Raw genomic sequence first — 15,727 nt, forward strand, 5'->3', positions numbered from 1 at the left:
TATTTATGAGGCTAACAACTTTGATTTTATAATACCCCTTGCATCTACGCAGCCTCTACCCGAGCAGTGAATGTGAGTTTGCAGTCCGAATTGAATCCCAATTGAATCAATGGCAAGAAAACATGTATTGATTTGTCCACTGGCTGAACACAAAAACAAACCTATACAGCTCAGACAGTGTAGTTTGTTTCAGAAACAAATGACGCTAATGAACTGGTTCTTTTTTAGTGAATCAAAAACAAACAATGGAACCAATGCATTATGATTCATAAACAGGTGACTTTTATGAGTCTTTTAATAAATAGTTCAAAAAGACTTGTTCTACATTATAATATAAACACTTCTCTATTGTAAAGAAGATGAAAAACTGTATGTGAAAAAGCAGTATGTCCGAATGAATAACATAAATAAAAACAGTATAGGCAAAAAGTACCTATTCAGAGGACCTAGTAATGCTTGCTTCACTTCCCACTTCTTAATGCCCGGTACACACTGTGCGATTTTGGGCTGTCCCAGTTGAAAGATGACCAATCGTGAGGATTTCTGTGGTCTATTTCTCCTATGTTGTACAGTAAGAGAGAGTTTCAAAGATGGCCGTTGTCATGGTCTTGCGACCAACAATAGCCTGTGATAATTTTCTGACAGTGTAGGGAAAATGTCCGAAAAATGTCCCATAGACTTAACATTGGCAAAAATCTGTGAGATCATATATTCGGATCAGAAGGTCATACAGACTTGAGGCTGGGCTCTTTTGACTCAACCTATCAAGCAGACAATAAGTAGTGACATCAACTTCATAGCCACGCCCTAGCAACCAGTTACAGCACCCTAGCAACAGTATATCAACATTAACAAGCCATATCTCAGCACCAGAGCATTGTACAAATACAGAGTTGGGCTCTTTTGACTCAAACTGGCAAATAGTCTTTAAATATCACCCTTTAAACTGTATAGCCACACCCTAGCACCCTACCATTTAGAACATAAAGAAGCCATATCTCCGCTCCACAACATTGTACAGACATGTTGCTTGGCCTTTTTGCATCACAGTAGCAACCGGGTCCTGAGTTTTGCTACAGCAAGCACCACTGACATTTTCTTCAGAAAATCTACATTCTACAAAATTGGCATGCCAAGTTGGCCTCTATTCCCTATATGACCGCATCCATATTCTCCTCTTTTGTTTCCTTGTGCTCCCATTCATTGAAAACCATTCACTGCGATAGTCAGCTTGCTGACAATTCTGGAATTTCGGTCAAGTATATGCTATTTTCGCTGTGTTTAAAACATACAATATCGTACAATTAATTATTCATATATGTAAATATGCACTACTTTAACCACAAGACAAGATGTAGCTGTTGTGGAAAAAAACTAAGAATACCAGTCACAGCAGCAATCATTCATTCAAGTGTTCGGCACGCCCACCATGGGTATCAAAAATATCCCTGAGCTTCCCAGTGGTAAATGCGACTTGAGATGACGTTCATGTCCAATGTTTACCTAGTAAACTCCCATTTACGATAATTCCGATAGCATGTGAAGACAGCATATGTACAGGAGCGTCCAAGCTCAGTCCTGGAGGGCCGCTGTCCAGTAGAGTTTAGCTCCAACACCTGCCTGGATGTTTCTAGTATGCTTGGTTAGCTGGATCAGGTGTGCTTAACTGGACTTGGAGCTGAACTCTGACTCACTCAACCGCAAGTTATATCAGTGATGTATTTTCAGTGATGTTTGTCTCGAAATGAAGCATGTTTTGTGCATATGAGGTTTGTGAATGATGAATGTATGTAATTACTGCCGGGTTGCTCTTTCAACATTTTCAGTCAGAGTTTTTATTATTTACTATTTTTAGTATTGTTTATTTAAAAATGTCCTTCAGCATAAAAGTAAATATAAAGCAGTGGGGTGGCATTTTGACACTGAAAGTCCACTTTCACTGTTTGCTAAGTGTGTGTGTGTGTGTGAGTGTGTGTTTCGTGTGTTTCGATTTCGTGTAGTAGCACAGCAAACCAAAGTCATGGTGTCTAGTGTGTGCGCCTATGTATGTGCGCTTGTATTTAATGTGTGCGTTAATGTGTGTGATGTGGTGAGAAACAGATGGTGTAGACTCGCTAACTACCACGGCAACAGAAGCCAACTCCCCCCTCCCCATCCCCACCCCTTGCCTGTGGCCCTCTTGAATAATTCATGAGCATGCGCATAGTGACAGAGGGCTTTTGAAGTGCAGGTATGTGCTGCTCTACCACTGGATGTTCCACAAACACACACACATTTGTACAATCTCTCTTAAATTCAGGATTCAGATGGAGCAATGAGGCTGTGCCGAGGAAAAACAAACAGAAGTGCCATGACAACCGTTTTATATTAGGATGTTTGTATTTTGAGGGTTGTAGAGGAACACTCTGAGTCTTTGTTGCTCTGTATGATGCTGTTCATTAGGTGAGCTCTTTCTAACTTTATATACTTTTTCCAGCCTGCTGAATCAAAGCTTCTATTGCCTTTTCTTTAAAGTAATAAAAATATAGCTTTAAGACATAAGAATTTGTATAGGTGTAGAGAAGATTAATAAATCTTCAGTAATATTTGTAAAGTTTTTTTAAGGTTGTATATTTTACAGCATAATCCAAGTTTTGAAATTGTAAGGCCGCCCAAATCGTCCCAATGTAGGTGAACGATCGGCGGGTGAAGGTCGCTGCGCGTTCGGTCTTTTCAGCGGGGCAAAGGGATTTTATTCAAATTTCTCTTTATCTGACTCCATTTAATCATAATTTAGAATTTAGGTTAGGATGCCAATTGGTTATTTAGTCATTTATATTTAATAGTTTAACTACGCATTTAATTAATACGTTTAACCCTTTGTTGAAATTACACCCAACCTGAATAATTCCAGAGCAAGTCAGAATCAATCAAAGTCTAACAATTTATTAACAGTTAGGTGAATGTATAAAGCCAATTACATAGTCAATTCAAAGGTAATCCATATAACATCAAATACTCTGAAGTAAAGAATAAAATATATACCTGACTTGTGAAAATTACATGATGCTGGCTATCTTGAGACATCCAGCATTACGGGCTGACCTGTTTAAAGTGTTCTCTTTGCAACATTCCTTTAAATACCCAGAAACAAATGCACAAACTCTTTCAAGTGTAAACACGAGTTCACAATGAGAATTTGCCTTAAAGGTGAACTATGTAGTATTTTTGCAGTAAAATATCCAAAAACCACTAGGCCAGTGTTATATATTTTGTTCAGTTGAGTACCTACAATATCCCAGATGTTTCCAACTATTTGTAAATTGTGAGAAAATTGCTATTTTAACTAAGGACAGGGACGTTGCAGCATTGCATTTGAGAGAGTCGCCTGTCAATTGCGTCATATCTGCGTTACCCTCGGTTTCGGCTTTTATTTGGCAGGAGCGCTTTATTCTTAGCAGTGTGAACAACTGAACGCACGGAGTAACGTCATAACATCGTTTTGAACACACTTAAATGTATCTAATATGATAAACAGAGCTCCATTACCTCAAAATCATAACCGGAAGAGCGGATCTGTGCAGGCGCCCGGCAAACGAGTCCCGTCCCGTCATAATAAAAGTCCCGGTATTCGCAAGGCGGGTATTTGTTTAACAATCGCTCCAGCAGCTTTGCTCAGGTCCATAACACTCGGTCCTGCTCTGCTTTAGACTACAGTAACGTTAATAACCGCATGCATGAACGGGATTTCTGCCCGAGTCCTATTTTTCACCGGCTGTGATGAGAAGACCACATCTCCCAAGATGCTGCGCTCACACTTTGCGTCATCAAACTACGCATTTGTTTTGCATAGGCGCCCTCCAGTGGACAAAAGCTGCATAGTGCACCTTTAATCAAGACTTGTATTGAATCAAAGGCCAAATGGCTGAAATCCACACCCACCAAACTAAGACAAGATATCTCTAAACTCTTAAAACATTGATTATCTTTTGGTTAACTTCTGTGGGGATGAGATTTTTGTACCAGTCGCACTGAGACATTTCAAATGATATCAAACACATATAATATTGTATTGTGTGGATTGACATTGCAATATAGAGATTCTGGGTGTATTTTCAGTGATCTCAGCACCACCTCCAGTGGTATGTGAGGGACAGTTCAGATGTTAATTTCCTTTATTTTCTCAGAGTCCTTGTTCCTCATTCAGACATTTCGGCATCTACTAGTTTTTTCAGTCTTACAAAATCATACAGGAATAGTTCTTGCAAAAAATATATTTTGTCTGTTTTATCATTTATAATTAGTTTCTTTTTTTTCCTGTGGAACAAAAAGGTGATATTTTTTTGTGTGTGTGCAGAACGTTCCCTTGTGGATCTGCAGCTATTCTAAATGAGGTGGGGAAGATCATTAAAGGAATAGTTCACCCCAAAAATTAAATTCTGTCATGATTTACTCTGGAAATATGGAAATGGTGGCCATTTCCATAACACCAAAAAGGAGGAAACTTTGCGGCCTTTAGTAAGGCAAGAATAATTGCATAGGACATGGTGTAGGTTACTCATAACTACAATACAATTTTGTCCTAGCCTGACAAGCCAGACCCACATTAAGATGTTTGGTCTGGAAACTCCCCATTAACAGGGCTCAATCCGAGCTCAATCCAAACTCCCTCTGCACGCAAAAAGCACTACAACCAACCAGAGCAACGTGAAGCAGAGCTAGTAGATTAAGCTTTCACCATATCCGGTCGGCAAAACTCTAAACACATCTTCCCTTCTTAAGAAGGACTTCAGTGCCGTTCTTTGTTCTCAGAGAAAAGCTTGACTCAAAGTCTTCCAGAGTCGCGGTCAAAGCTGATTCGAAAGACCGCTATTATACATCTTCTGTGTTTACTAGTAGCACGCAAGCGCAACTCGGCCGTCATTATGTTAAGCCCCGCCCACCGACTCTATACACAATATGATTGGCCTGACCAGAGTTTGGTTTTTACAGCTCAGAAGTGTATTGAGAGTTAATAGACGACACGCGCGGCAGATTAGATTTGCTGCCGGTAGGGTGCGTCTAGATTTCTAGGCTAATTTTGTCCATCATATCAATGATATCATTACACAGTGATTCTGAAACAGCCTACTCTATTCGATGCCACAAAGGTATCTACAATACCTTGGTGTAGACCTATGTGTAAGAGGCCATTTGTTTTTAATTTTAAGACATTGCGATGTCTGTTTCAAAAGCTGACCCCTGAGATGAACCTGTCTTGCAAAGTGCACAGTGCCTGAAAACAGACCTAACATTTTTGGACTTCTGGAAAAACTAGTGAAATCAATACTAGTGAAGTCTGCTTTGTTACAAACATTCTTCAAAATATCTTCTTTTGTGTTCAGCAGAAGAAAGAAATTCATACAGGTTTGGAACAGCTTAGGGATGAGTAAATGATGACAGAATTTTCATTTTTGGGTGAACTACCTTTAACAAAGAGGCTACACCTTCTGCAGCTGCTCAGGCAGCTCTTTGTTAAGAACTGAAATGTGTATTTATTTATTTTTCGCTTTCATTATTTGTTTATATATTTCTGTTATACAGCATGGCTGGTGATGCTGCAGCTTGACTGCATGAATTTACAAAGCTCTGCAGTCAGTGCAGTAAAACATGACTGGGGTGGAGGGGGCGTGGTTTAACGAGGTCTGCACGAAAACGGAGTTGGAGAAAGATTGCTGTGAACAAGTTATATTGAACTGAGTTGTTGAGTGACCTTATATTGTTTGTACAACGACAGTTCTGAATAAACACCAGTCCCAGTCACGCCGAACCTGTCTACTTCCTTATTCTACGAACTTGACCAGAGGGACGTACCTGCAACTCCTCGGTTACTTTTATGTTTTTCCATGCTGGCATGTCGGTCAGTAGCAGCTTTCTCTTGACTACTAACGTCCACTTCACAATGACACAGTGTGCTTTTTGATATAAATTCGTGCTCTTTTGTCCATTCCAGATTAAATGAGGTCTGACATTTTGGCATGTTACTTTATGATATTAGCCAGCACGTCGTGCTTGTTTACGTTTTTAACCAGTGATATATCAGATATTTATTTGACACGGCTTTCAGCCAATCATTTGATTGACTAGAGATCACGGCATTAGACACTATTCTGCTGCGTCACCCCAAAAAGGAGGACAAATGCGTCCGGCTTGAGGCTGTGCCCGTACGTTGGACAGGGGTCTTAAAATCCGGACTGTCCGGCCAAAATCCGGACGTATGCCCACCCTCCCTCATGTTATTCCAAATCTGTATGAATTCCTTTCATCTGCTGCACACAAAAGAAGATATTTTGAAAAATATGAGTAACCAAACAGTTTATGGGCCCAACTTCCATAGTACGGGTACAAATGCTATGTAGGTCAATGGGGCTGTTTAGTTACAGACATTCTTTAAAATATCTTATTTTGTGTTCAGTAGAAGAAAGAAATTCATACAGCTTGAGGGTGAGTCAATTATGACACTTTTCGTTTTTGTGTGAACTTTAGATGCTCTAAACATGCCAAAAATGCACTATAACAGTGAGTGAATTCAGAGAATTTCTTCCACATTGCAAAACATCTCCTTTTGTATTCCATAGAAGAATAACAATTAGTTTGGAATGACACAAGGGTAGGTAAAGGATTACCGAATTTTCATTTTTGAGTGTTCTATCCAGGGCCTTAAATTAATGGACCAGTGCATTGTCACGAAAGTTTAAGCCTTGCAAGTTTAAATATTCAAGTGCAAGAAGATGCGAAGGAGAACTTAATTAATAACTCGCGCAATAGAGGAAGTTTTCTACGCGCAAACATCCAAAGCGTGTGTCCAGAAAGCAGAAAGCCACATTTCAGACAGTACTCGAATACTGAATTGAGCTCTCTTTCACATAATCTTGCGCTTGAAATGACGAAGTTACACAAAGTAGCCTAGTAAACATAGATGTTATGTCTTACGCATGTGCAGATTATTATTATAGAGTATGTTGGATCAGTGCAGGTCTTAAAGTGACAGCAGCCTAATAATCCTGTTTCTGTCTGTGGTGTTAATGTTAATCAAACATGAATAGACAAAGAGAAAATCACTTACTGCTCGTCTTTTTAACTTTAATAAGGATTCATCTGTTTAATTCATACAGTGAGCAGCCAGTGTAATTTTACATTTGATTACTTTATTATATTTCTTTACTTGAAAATTGTGAATTTTCACTGGTTTCTATAATGTTGGCGTTATTACTGCCTGTTTTTTTTTCAAAAACACTTTCAGGTAAAAAAAATATTTATGGCCGGTATTTACGGCCATTGGCAGGTCTGTCAAAAACTTAGTTTAAGGCCCTGGTTATCCTTTTAAATCATGGATTTCTTGTTTAAAACAGTAATTTAGTCCAGTATCCCTGTCTCCAGTATAGCTCAAGCCATTGGTTGAGCGAATGTTGTACTTTTAACCTGGGATGCTTAAACAGATTGCAATAATTTGTTTTGCCACTAGGGATGCAGAAATTACTAAGAAAAATGTACTTGATTTGCATTTGTGGTCTGACTCTTCTCTCCTCCCCTTTCTCAGAGTTTGATTTGTTTGGTCAGAAGTAAATCTGATTACTGACGTACACTTTATGTTCAGAGTTTAGCCTTTGGAGAAATGTTTAACATAATTCTGAATTGATATCTATCTTAAAATAGAATTTGCTCTACACACTCATTACAAAAGACAGAGGAGAAAAAGAGAGAGAGGTGAAAAAAAAGGTTAAGTCTAATGGGCAGACATTTTCTCTCCACACACTTAGATTTATCTGATCATTAAGCAGCTGCTGGAGGGTGAGGGCTCTGAGGAGAAATCATTTGACATGGGCAGATGCATTAAAATGAACACATACTGAATCTGAGGTCGGGAGTCACATCTCAGAAGATTGAAAACGACAAAAAAATGAACAGTTTTCTGTTGTGGCAATGTCAGTTATATTTGAATCAATTTGTGTGCGTGTGTATCTTTGTGGTCCCTAGAAGCTGGCTCATCCCTAGTCCCAAACACACACACACACGCAAGCAACACACTTCAAACATTCAAACCAGAACATTCGTGCCCGCAAGCCTCTGGTTGTAAGTGGAGCACAATGGGAAAGATCTAATATCTTGTGGCATGTGATGTAGGCAGATTGACTGACACACACACACACACACACCAAGAAACATGTGTATATATTCTTGATGTGTGTGGGGTGATGCTTGATGACAGGTTTCTCTTAAACCCTTGTGGATTGGTGAGGGAAAGATTCCCTTTGGTCATTAAACATACTTTACCCGGGGTTAAAAGCGTGGTTTAGAACGACGATAACCTGGGGTTTAGCACAATGTGAAAAGCCCTACTGAATATATATGTGCATCTGCAGTATATCATGCCTTTATGTAATATGTAATAAAAAATAAAAAATAAAAGGTTTTGAGAAACTGTGGATGAATCAGTCTAAATGTGTCTGGGTGAAAGAATTTAATTCTTCTTGAGGGGATTAACTGGTATATGAGTATGAATTGCAAAGGCACTACTGTCTATCGCACTTCTTGCTATAATATTAATAATAATATAGGAAATAATTCTATCAATAATAATAATAATAATAATAATAATAAAAGAAAATAATTATATCACTAATATTTAATTAAGGATGTCACAGTACCAAAATTCCAGTAGTTGGTACCGATACCATAAAAAAATGTACAGTTCTCTGTACCAATCTCGGTACCACAGCTAAATGTTTTTTGTTGTTTTTTTACTATTGAAAAAAAAAAAGATTTATAATGATAATCATTATAAGTAAATAATACATAAGAATTTAAAGGCTATACATGCTGTTTAAAAGTAAACATTTTTCATTAAAAAATCTAGTGAAAAATAAGCTAGGCATAATTATTTGTATTATCAGTACAGAGACATAGCTAAATGTACTCTCCAACAGAATTAATATATTTCTGTCAATTTATTTAAATTAAACCGAACTTTTATTTTGACGGGTTGCCGTGTAGACCTTGTGTCTGTGTTCATGAAATGACATTATTATGTTTTCTCAAATGAAAATGTAAATTCTCATGAAGTGGCGGTTTATGTATTCATACCCTAATCATAAAGTGACACAGAAGAGGCTAAAAAAGAAAGACAGCGAGTGTCGTGCGCGCGCGCGCGTGAGCTGTAACCGAAACCGCGCATCATTCACACAGAGACATGGAGTCTCACAGATCATGCAGAAGTAAATAATATTGTATTTTGCATTTTAATATTCATAGACACTAGTGTATATTCGGCTAAAGTCTGGAGCCCTGCGCGTAGATAAACACGGAAAGCGACAGCTGCGGATACCGAATAGGCCTAACGTACTACTCGGAAGTCGTAGCCTACCGGTAACTACAGAAATGATGGTATCGTTCTAAACATTTTTATTACATTTCAGTACCGACTTGGTGCATTAGTACCGGTACTTATGACATCCCTACTACTAATATAAGTATTTACATTATTATTGTTGCTGATATTAATCATGTGTAGGCCTCTCTATATATAACATAATGCGTTGGCTTTGTTTTATCATGAATTGGATTCATAAAAGGGGTTCAAAATGTATTTCACATACATTGATGTACTCAAATTCATGGTATTTAGTTGCATAAAAACAAATTCTGTGTTTCAGTCAACATCGATGTATGTAGGCTATCTAAAATTTGACAGTGTTTCAAGTACTTGACTGAATAGGTCCTTAATATCCTTTATTTCTTTTTCTCTCTCTAGAGGAGGACACCTCTAATGTTCAGATAATGTGTGCGTGGTGTCAGAAGGTGGGAGTGAAGAGGTATTCTCTCAGCATGGGCTCTGAACTGAAGAGTTTCTGTAGTGAGAAATGCTTTGCTGCTTGTCGACGTGCCTACTTCAAACGCAACAAGGTAAATGCCCAGTCTCCACCTCTTCCTGTCCTCTCAGCCAATCAGGCTCCTTCTGTCTGATGTCACTTTTTCTGTTCTGCCTTAACTTTGTTCAGTGTTACTAAATTCTTTGGCTCAACTTTAAATAACTCTTACTCTGTTAAAAGAGACATAAGCATTGCTTTTTTTCTGTAGCCTTTAAGCACATATCTTTAGTAATCAGACAGAGAAGAGTAAGCAGTTATCACATATAGTGATTCACTCATAACAGTTCCAGTCATTTTTACACAACCATTAGTCTATGTCTAGAGCCCTAATGTCTAGAGTTAGGTATAAGTTTCATTTTAATTTGTTGGTAGGTCTATTTGTACTATACTGATACTTTTGAACATGGTTGGTTCACAAAGACAAGCTGATGGCATGGGTCTTTGTGGTACATTTTAATGTTCCCATCAAACATAACTGTATAATTTATCATATTGGTTATAAATCACTTTACATAATACTTTTTACTATTATTTACATTATTTATAGAATATGTTACTTTTAACTAAGAAAGTGCTTTAATTGTAGTGGGAAAACACCAAAAGCAACAATGATTATTAGCATATATGTGATGTTTTGTGGTATTAGCTGGTTTGTCTCATTTCACCCTGTTTAAAACATTTAAAGAAATTATAAGATAACTCTCAATCCCTCACAGAGCAATTGCTATATTTTTTTTTCATCCTGTGAATTTTGTTGCAATTATGATAGCAATTAATTTATGACTTACTAATGTGTATGTGGCTACAGAGTATAAGTCTGATTTACTTAAAATATTTCCTTAAAGTACAACACAGGAATATTTTTTTAAATATATTTTATAGTATAGCAAAGTACAGCATAACAGCAATGAACCTCATTTAGATTTAGACCTCATGCCATCGGAGTGAGACGGATATTGATTGTGTGTTTTCTTTTCTATCTAAGCTTGGATATGTGAGGAATTGCAGTGTAAGTATACTGTGTTTGGATTTCTCCTCTCCTCGTGTGTGTTAGAGACTCTCTTGTACACTTAATCACACACTGTTGGAAATCATAATATCATGGACGCATGCAAAAACACTCCCAGATATACATATATTATGCAGATACACATGCATACAAAAGCACAGGCTTGTGCACATGTATACAAAAGCACACAAATAAACTATAACATGCATACGTACACACACAAGAGTCTCGCATGCATGCGTACACACTCCCACATGCATGCATGTTTGTTCACAGCCACCCCTCGCTTAGTGTGTGGTGTGTTTGAGGATAGATTGGACGGCATGAAGAGACCAACAAACATGCAAACATGACCAGAGCTTCACTGACGCCACTACACACAAACCAAAATGTATACAGTACTGGCCCTGTCTCACACAAACATGTGGATACACAAAAAAAGACAAAAACAAGTGTCTACATTTCATGAATTGTTGAGCAGTGTAGAAGCCCAGGGACATAGAGACTCAAAGAGAACATATTTTATTTTTCTTGACATTAGAAGATTTCTAAAAAAAAATTCACATAGCTGAATTCAAATTTACATGTTCTTTGTGACTGATTCATTTATTTTTTATTTTTTAAAGAAAGGTGATGGTTTTCAGTGACGGAATATAAATGTACATCTATATGTCTGTAAAACTGGTAAATGTGATTTCACCAAGTACATGTTGTACATGATGATCCTGGAACTACATCCTAATCCACCAATCAGATTTGAGGGAGTACCTTCAACATCAGTGTTATTCCCCTATCATTCCCCTTTTTTAGGGAAAACTTATGGGTAGGGTTAAGCATATGATTAGGACTACATTTTTGGACAGGATTATTATTCCAGGATCAATAAAAGATGTTGGTCCAGGAACATATGTACAGTGATGTTATGTCACTGAAACCACCACCTTTCTTTAAAAAAAAAAAAAAAGAATCAGTCAAATGACAGAGAGATAGACAGATTTAAATGTGCAGACAAATGTACACAAACTCAGACGGATATTTAATTCATAAATTCACAACTATCAAGCCATTTTAATAGTCTTAGGTTATATTTCAACTCTAAATAAAACATTTTTTTTTTGTATGAATTGTCCTAAAAATGAAGCCTATTTTAATTAACCATTAATTTCGCATCTTAACCGTTTTAATTACGCATTAATTACATATTCAAATTTTGATTATTACAATTGTGAAAAAAATTGAATTCTCATTACTGTACTGAAAAGAAAAAAATGGTGCATTGAAATTGTAAAATATTTATGTCATGGTAGTATTTATTATATCTGTCTGAATTTGCTGATTAAAAAAAGCTCATTGCACTACAATAATGATGATCTAATAACATTTAAAAAAAAAAAAAAAAAAATGTGTGGGGGAAATGTGCTAACATGCAATGAAAAAAAATATCAGTATGACTTTTTGTTTATTTATTTTGTTTTTGATAATGTGACCCGGACATATATTCACCCTTTTATACATTTGTAAGTCATTTTGTGCAACGTTAGTTTGTGCAAACTGTTTCAGCTTCTGTAGATGAAGTCATCGGTGGCTTGGATATGTTTTTGTGATATTCACCTGAACATTAATCACAGCAGAGCACAACGGGTTGATGTGTGTCTTCTGCCTGTTTTTGTTTTTTTATCATACAAAATGTAGTAGATTTCATAAAGTCCAGTTATTAAATGTCATTAGAGTCCTCATTTGTGTAAATAATGAAGAGAACAGTGCATGCTGAATGACATCATCTGATATGGGGTAGGGTCAGTGTAGTCTGTGATTATTAAAGTGTAAACTGTGAGGTCGTTTTTGGCACGTCTGTAGATGTTTGGATGCTGTATCTGGTTCTCTGAAGAGACACGTCTGTGGAATGCCAAACGAACGTCTGGCAGGAGCATGTTCATTTCATCCCACCAATCATAGAGCTGTTTACGTCGCTCCTTTGACGATTCTCCTGGCGTTCTGCCGCCACTGCTACTCCACCTTTATTTCTATAATTAATTAGGACGGGGAACATTAGTACGCTCTAAGATTATTATTAAAAAAATGTTCTTTCTATTTTGTAATGTACACCACAAGGTCAGCTGCAAAGATAAGCAGTGTTGAGTATGTGTGAAATAAGACACTGGGAGGGGCGGTTGGTCTGATGTTACTGCGGTAAATACCTGCAGCTGCTACATCTGCAACACTCAAAACGCAAAGAGAGAAAGCAACACGTGTATACGTATCTTTAGTTTCAAGCACCAGCCCACCTTAGGAAGTGAAACATCCTCACACCAGCTGCTTCAGGTGATTAGAATTCCTCCCCATCAAAGGTGTTTGTGTGTGTTTGTTTTGTGTGTGAATAAGGAGTGTCTTCCTCAGAGGAAATGTGGTAAACCTCTGTCAGACATACACAAAAACAGTATTGTTACTGTATTGTGTTTATTGTGTCAGGCGGTGTGCTCATTTTACAGTGTCCAAATCCTCAGATTTGCGTGTATTATGTGTGTGTGTGTGTGTGAAGGTGCTGAGCTAATAAATTTTGACAAGATATTTTTAGCCTCATGAAACCTTAGAGTAACTGAATATTTTGAATACAGAGACGTGTGTCCATATATGGTGATCTGTTCTGGACTGAAATGTGTGTTTGGGATGAATAAGGCTGAATAAGTAGAAAGACCTTTGGTCGCTTTAACTCGGGTACAGTGAGAGTTTATTGTGAGTCTTGAGTGGCAACAGGCATAGGAAAACTATTATAGTCAGAATATATCAGACGATGTCGGAAAGTCTCGATGTTAGCCATCATTATCAAAGGAGCAGAAATAAGTTTCATGATGTTTTTCAGATATATACACTTCTGGACATAGAATTTGTCAGTAGAGGACCTTGTAGTACAAAGTAAAATACTGTTTATAAAACAGATAGGTCAGATTTTACAAATTTACTTATCAACATTACATTTGAATGTCCTTTATATTTTATTGGTGGAGCCTTTTTGTAAAAGCAAGGCCATGCTGTATATGTTTAAAAATAAATGTATATTTTTAAATGTTTTTGAAAGATGTCTCACCAAGGCTGCACTTATTTGACCAAACAAACAGTAATGTTATTAAATATGATTACAATTTATTTATTATTTTAATGCATTTTGAAATTTAATTGATTAATTTGGTGGAAGTAAACAGAATTCATGAATTGGATGGAATTTGAAAAGATGAACTTTCAGCATCATTACTCCAGTCTTCAAAACAATAAATTCAGGGACTCAATTTATATTAGGTGGCCTTAAAGGGTTAGTTCACCCAAAAATTAAATTGATGTCATTAATGACTCACCCTAATGTCGTTCCACACCCGTAAGACCTCCGTTCATGAGTGATCCAAACTGCTGAAATCACGTGACATTGGCGATTGGAATCATTGATCGATTCACTGATTCATGGCCGTTTGACTAAGTTTTTCAAAGTTATAGTATTTCAAGGACTAATTGCCTTAGTGAGTACTGTTTGGCTCACACAATGACATTGAGTGCCAAATTTTTATTTTGTATGGCTATCACCAGACCAAGCTGGTCTGGGGACTCTGCTCTGTATTTCTACTGCACAAGAGGCGTAATGGGCATAGTTCAAATGACTCAATTGGATAGTCCTTCAACCAATCAGACCAATGATCCATCACTTCTCTATTCCTCAATGTGTTAAACCCACCAATAGCGTGCAAGGAGGATAAGCCGGTTTGTAATTGGTCCCCACAAATTTGTTACATAAGCAGGATAGAAATATTTAGAGGTTTCTAAAATCAAGAAATCAAATCGCCGGCAGATCGGGCTGGGTTTACTCAGTCCGATTAAGGCCTGATTTCACAGACAGGGTTTAGATTAAGCCTATATTAGGCCTTAGTTTAATTAAGACACAGTTACTACATTTTGCAGACTATGCAATAGTTGTAATGTCCCATAGAACAGTTGCACTTACAGTTTAGAGAATGTTAAAACTTTTTGAAAACGCTTTTGAGGAAAGTGCTGCAGAATTTTATTTTATGGAAATCGTAATACAGGATTCTTTGATAAATAGAAAGTATTAAAAAACAGCATTGTATTAAATAGACAATTTTAGTAATAGTATAGTATAGTATAGTTTATATTAATAAACAATTTATTGAACATTGGTGTATTTTATCATAAAGCTGTTGGCACCATTTTATAAAAACATGCTGCATTACAGTGACTTTCCCATTTAGGAACAATTTAACCCTGCAATCACTTTAATGCATGGCCTTGAGTTGCTTAATGCTTAAGTAAATGATAATGGGAATCACTGAGTACCATGGTTTCAAAATACATAATGTCTTTAAAACTGTCGAATAATAATAATAATAATAATAATAATTATAATAATAATAATAAAATGTTAGTGTGAAAGAGTCTTTAAAGAAAACATGTACACAATGAACTCAAACATCTGGCCAAAACAACCCATTTTAAACAGCCAAGCAGATGGACACAGACAGACAGACAGACAGACAGACAGGCACACCAAGTCTGTGTTTCATGCCATAAAACAGAATTAAACGCAGCTCTGCCAATAAGACCAAGAGAAAAGATTTGGATTGAATGGCCATATGCTGTGTGTGTTTTCTTCACACTACTTCAGCGAAGTGTGGCAAAATTTTGTGTGAGGTTTAGGTCTTTTATTTATGGGACAGAAAATATCATTAGGTCAGTATAAAAACAATTCATTGTGTTTGTGTGCTGAATTTGAACCAGTTCTTTTCTAAATGCATAACATTCCTTTCTTGAGTTTCTCATTTTGTTTATC

At 36.9% G+C, this 15,727-nt stretch overlaps 1 protein-coding gene across 6 annotated transcripts in view; it reads left to right on the forward strand.

Moving 5' to 3' along the window:
* sobpa (sine oculis binding protein homolog (Drosophila) a) overlaps positions 1 to 15,727 on the forward strand; it is a 48,701-nt gene that overhangs the window by 16,043 nt on the left and 16,931 nt on the right. For 3 of the 6 annotated variants that reach the window (XM_067420791.1, XM_067420789.1, XM_067420792.1), the window contains 2 exons: positions 9,770 to 9,921; positions 10,873 to 10,896. In XM_067420791.1, the coding sequence (XP_067276892.1) occupies positions 9,770 to 9,921; positions 10,873 to 10,896 (176 nt within the window). The remainder of the gene's footprint in view (positions 1 to 9,769; positions 9,922 to 10,872; positions 10,897 to 15,727) is intronic. The other 3 variants (XM_067420793.1, XM_067420790.1, XM_067420794.1) reach the window with 1 other exon arrangement.

This window comes from Pseudorasbora parva, chromosome 17 (assembly GCF_024679245.1).
Source record: "Pseudorasbora parva isolate DD20220531a chromosome 17, ASM2467924v1, whole genome shotgun sequence".
In the NCBI taxonomy this organism is placed as follows: Eukaryota; Metazoa; Chordata; class Actinopteri; order Cypriniformes; family Gobionidae; genus Pseudorasbora; species Pseudorasbora parva.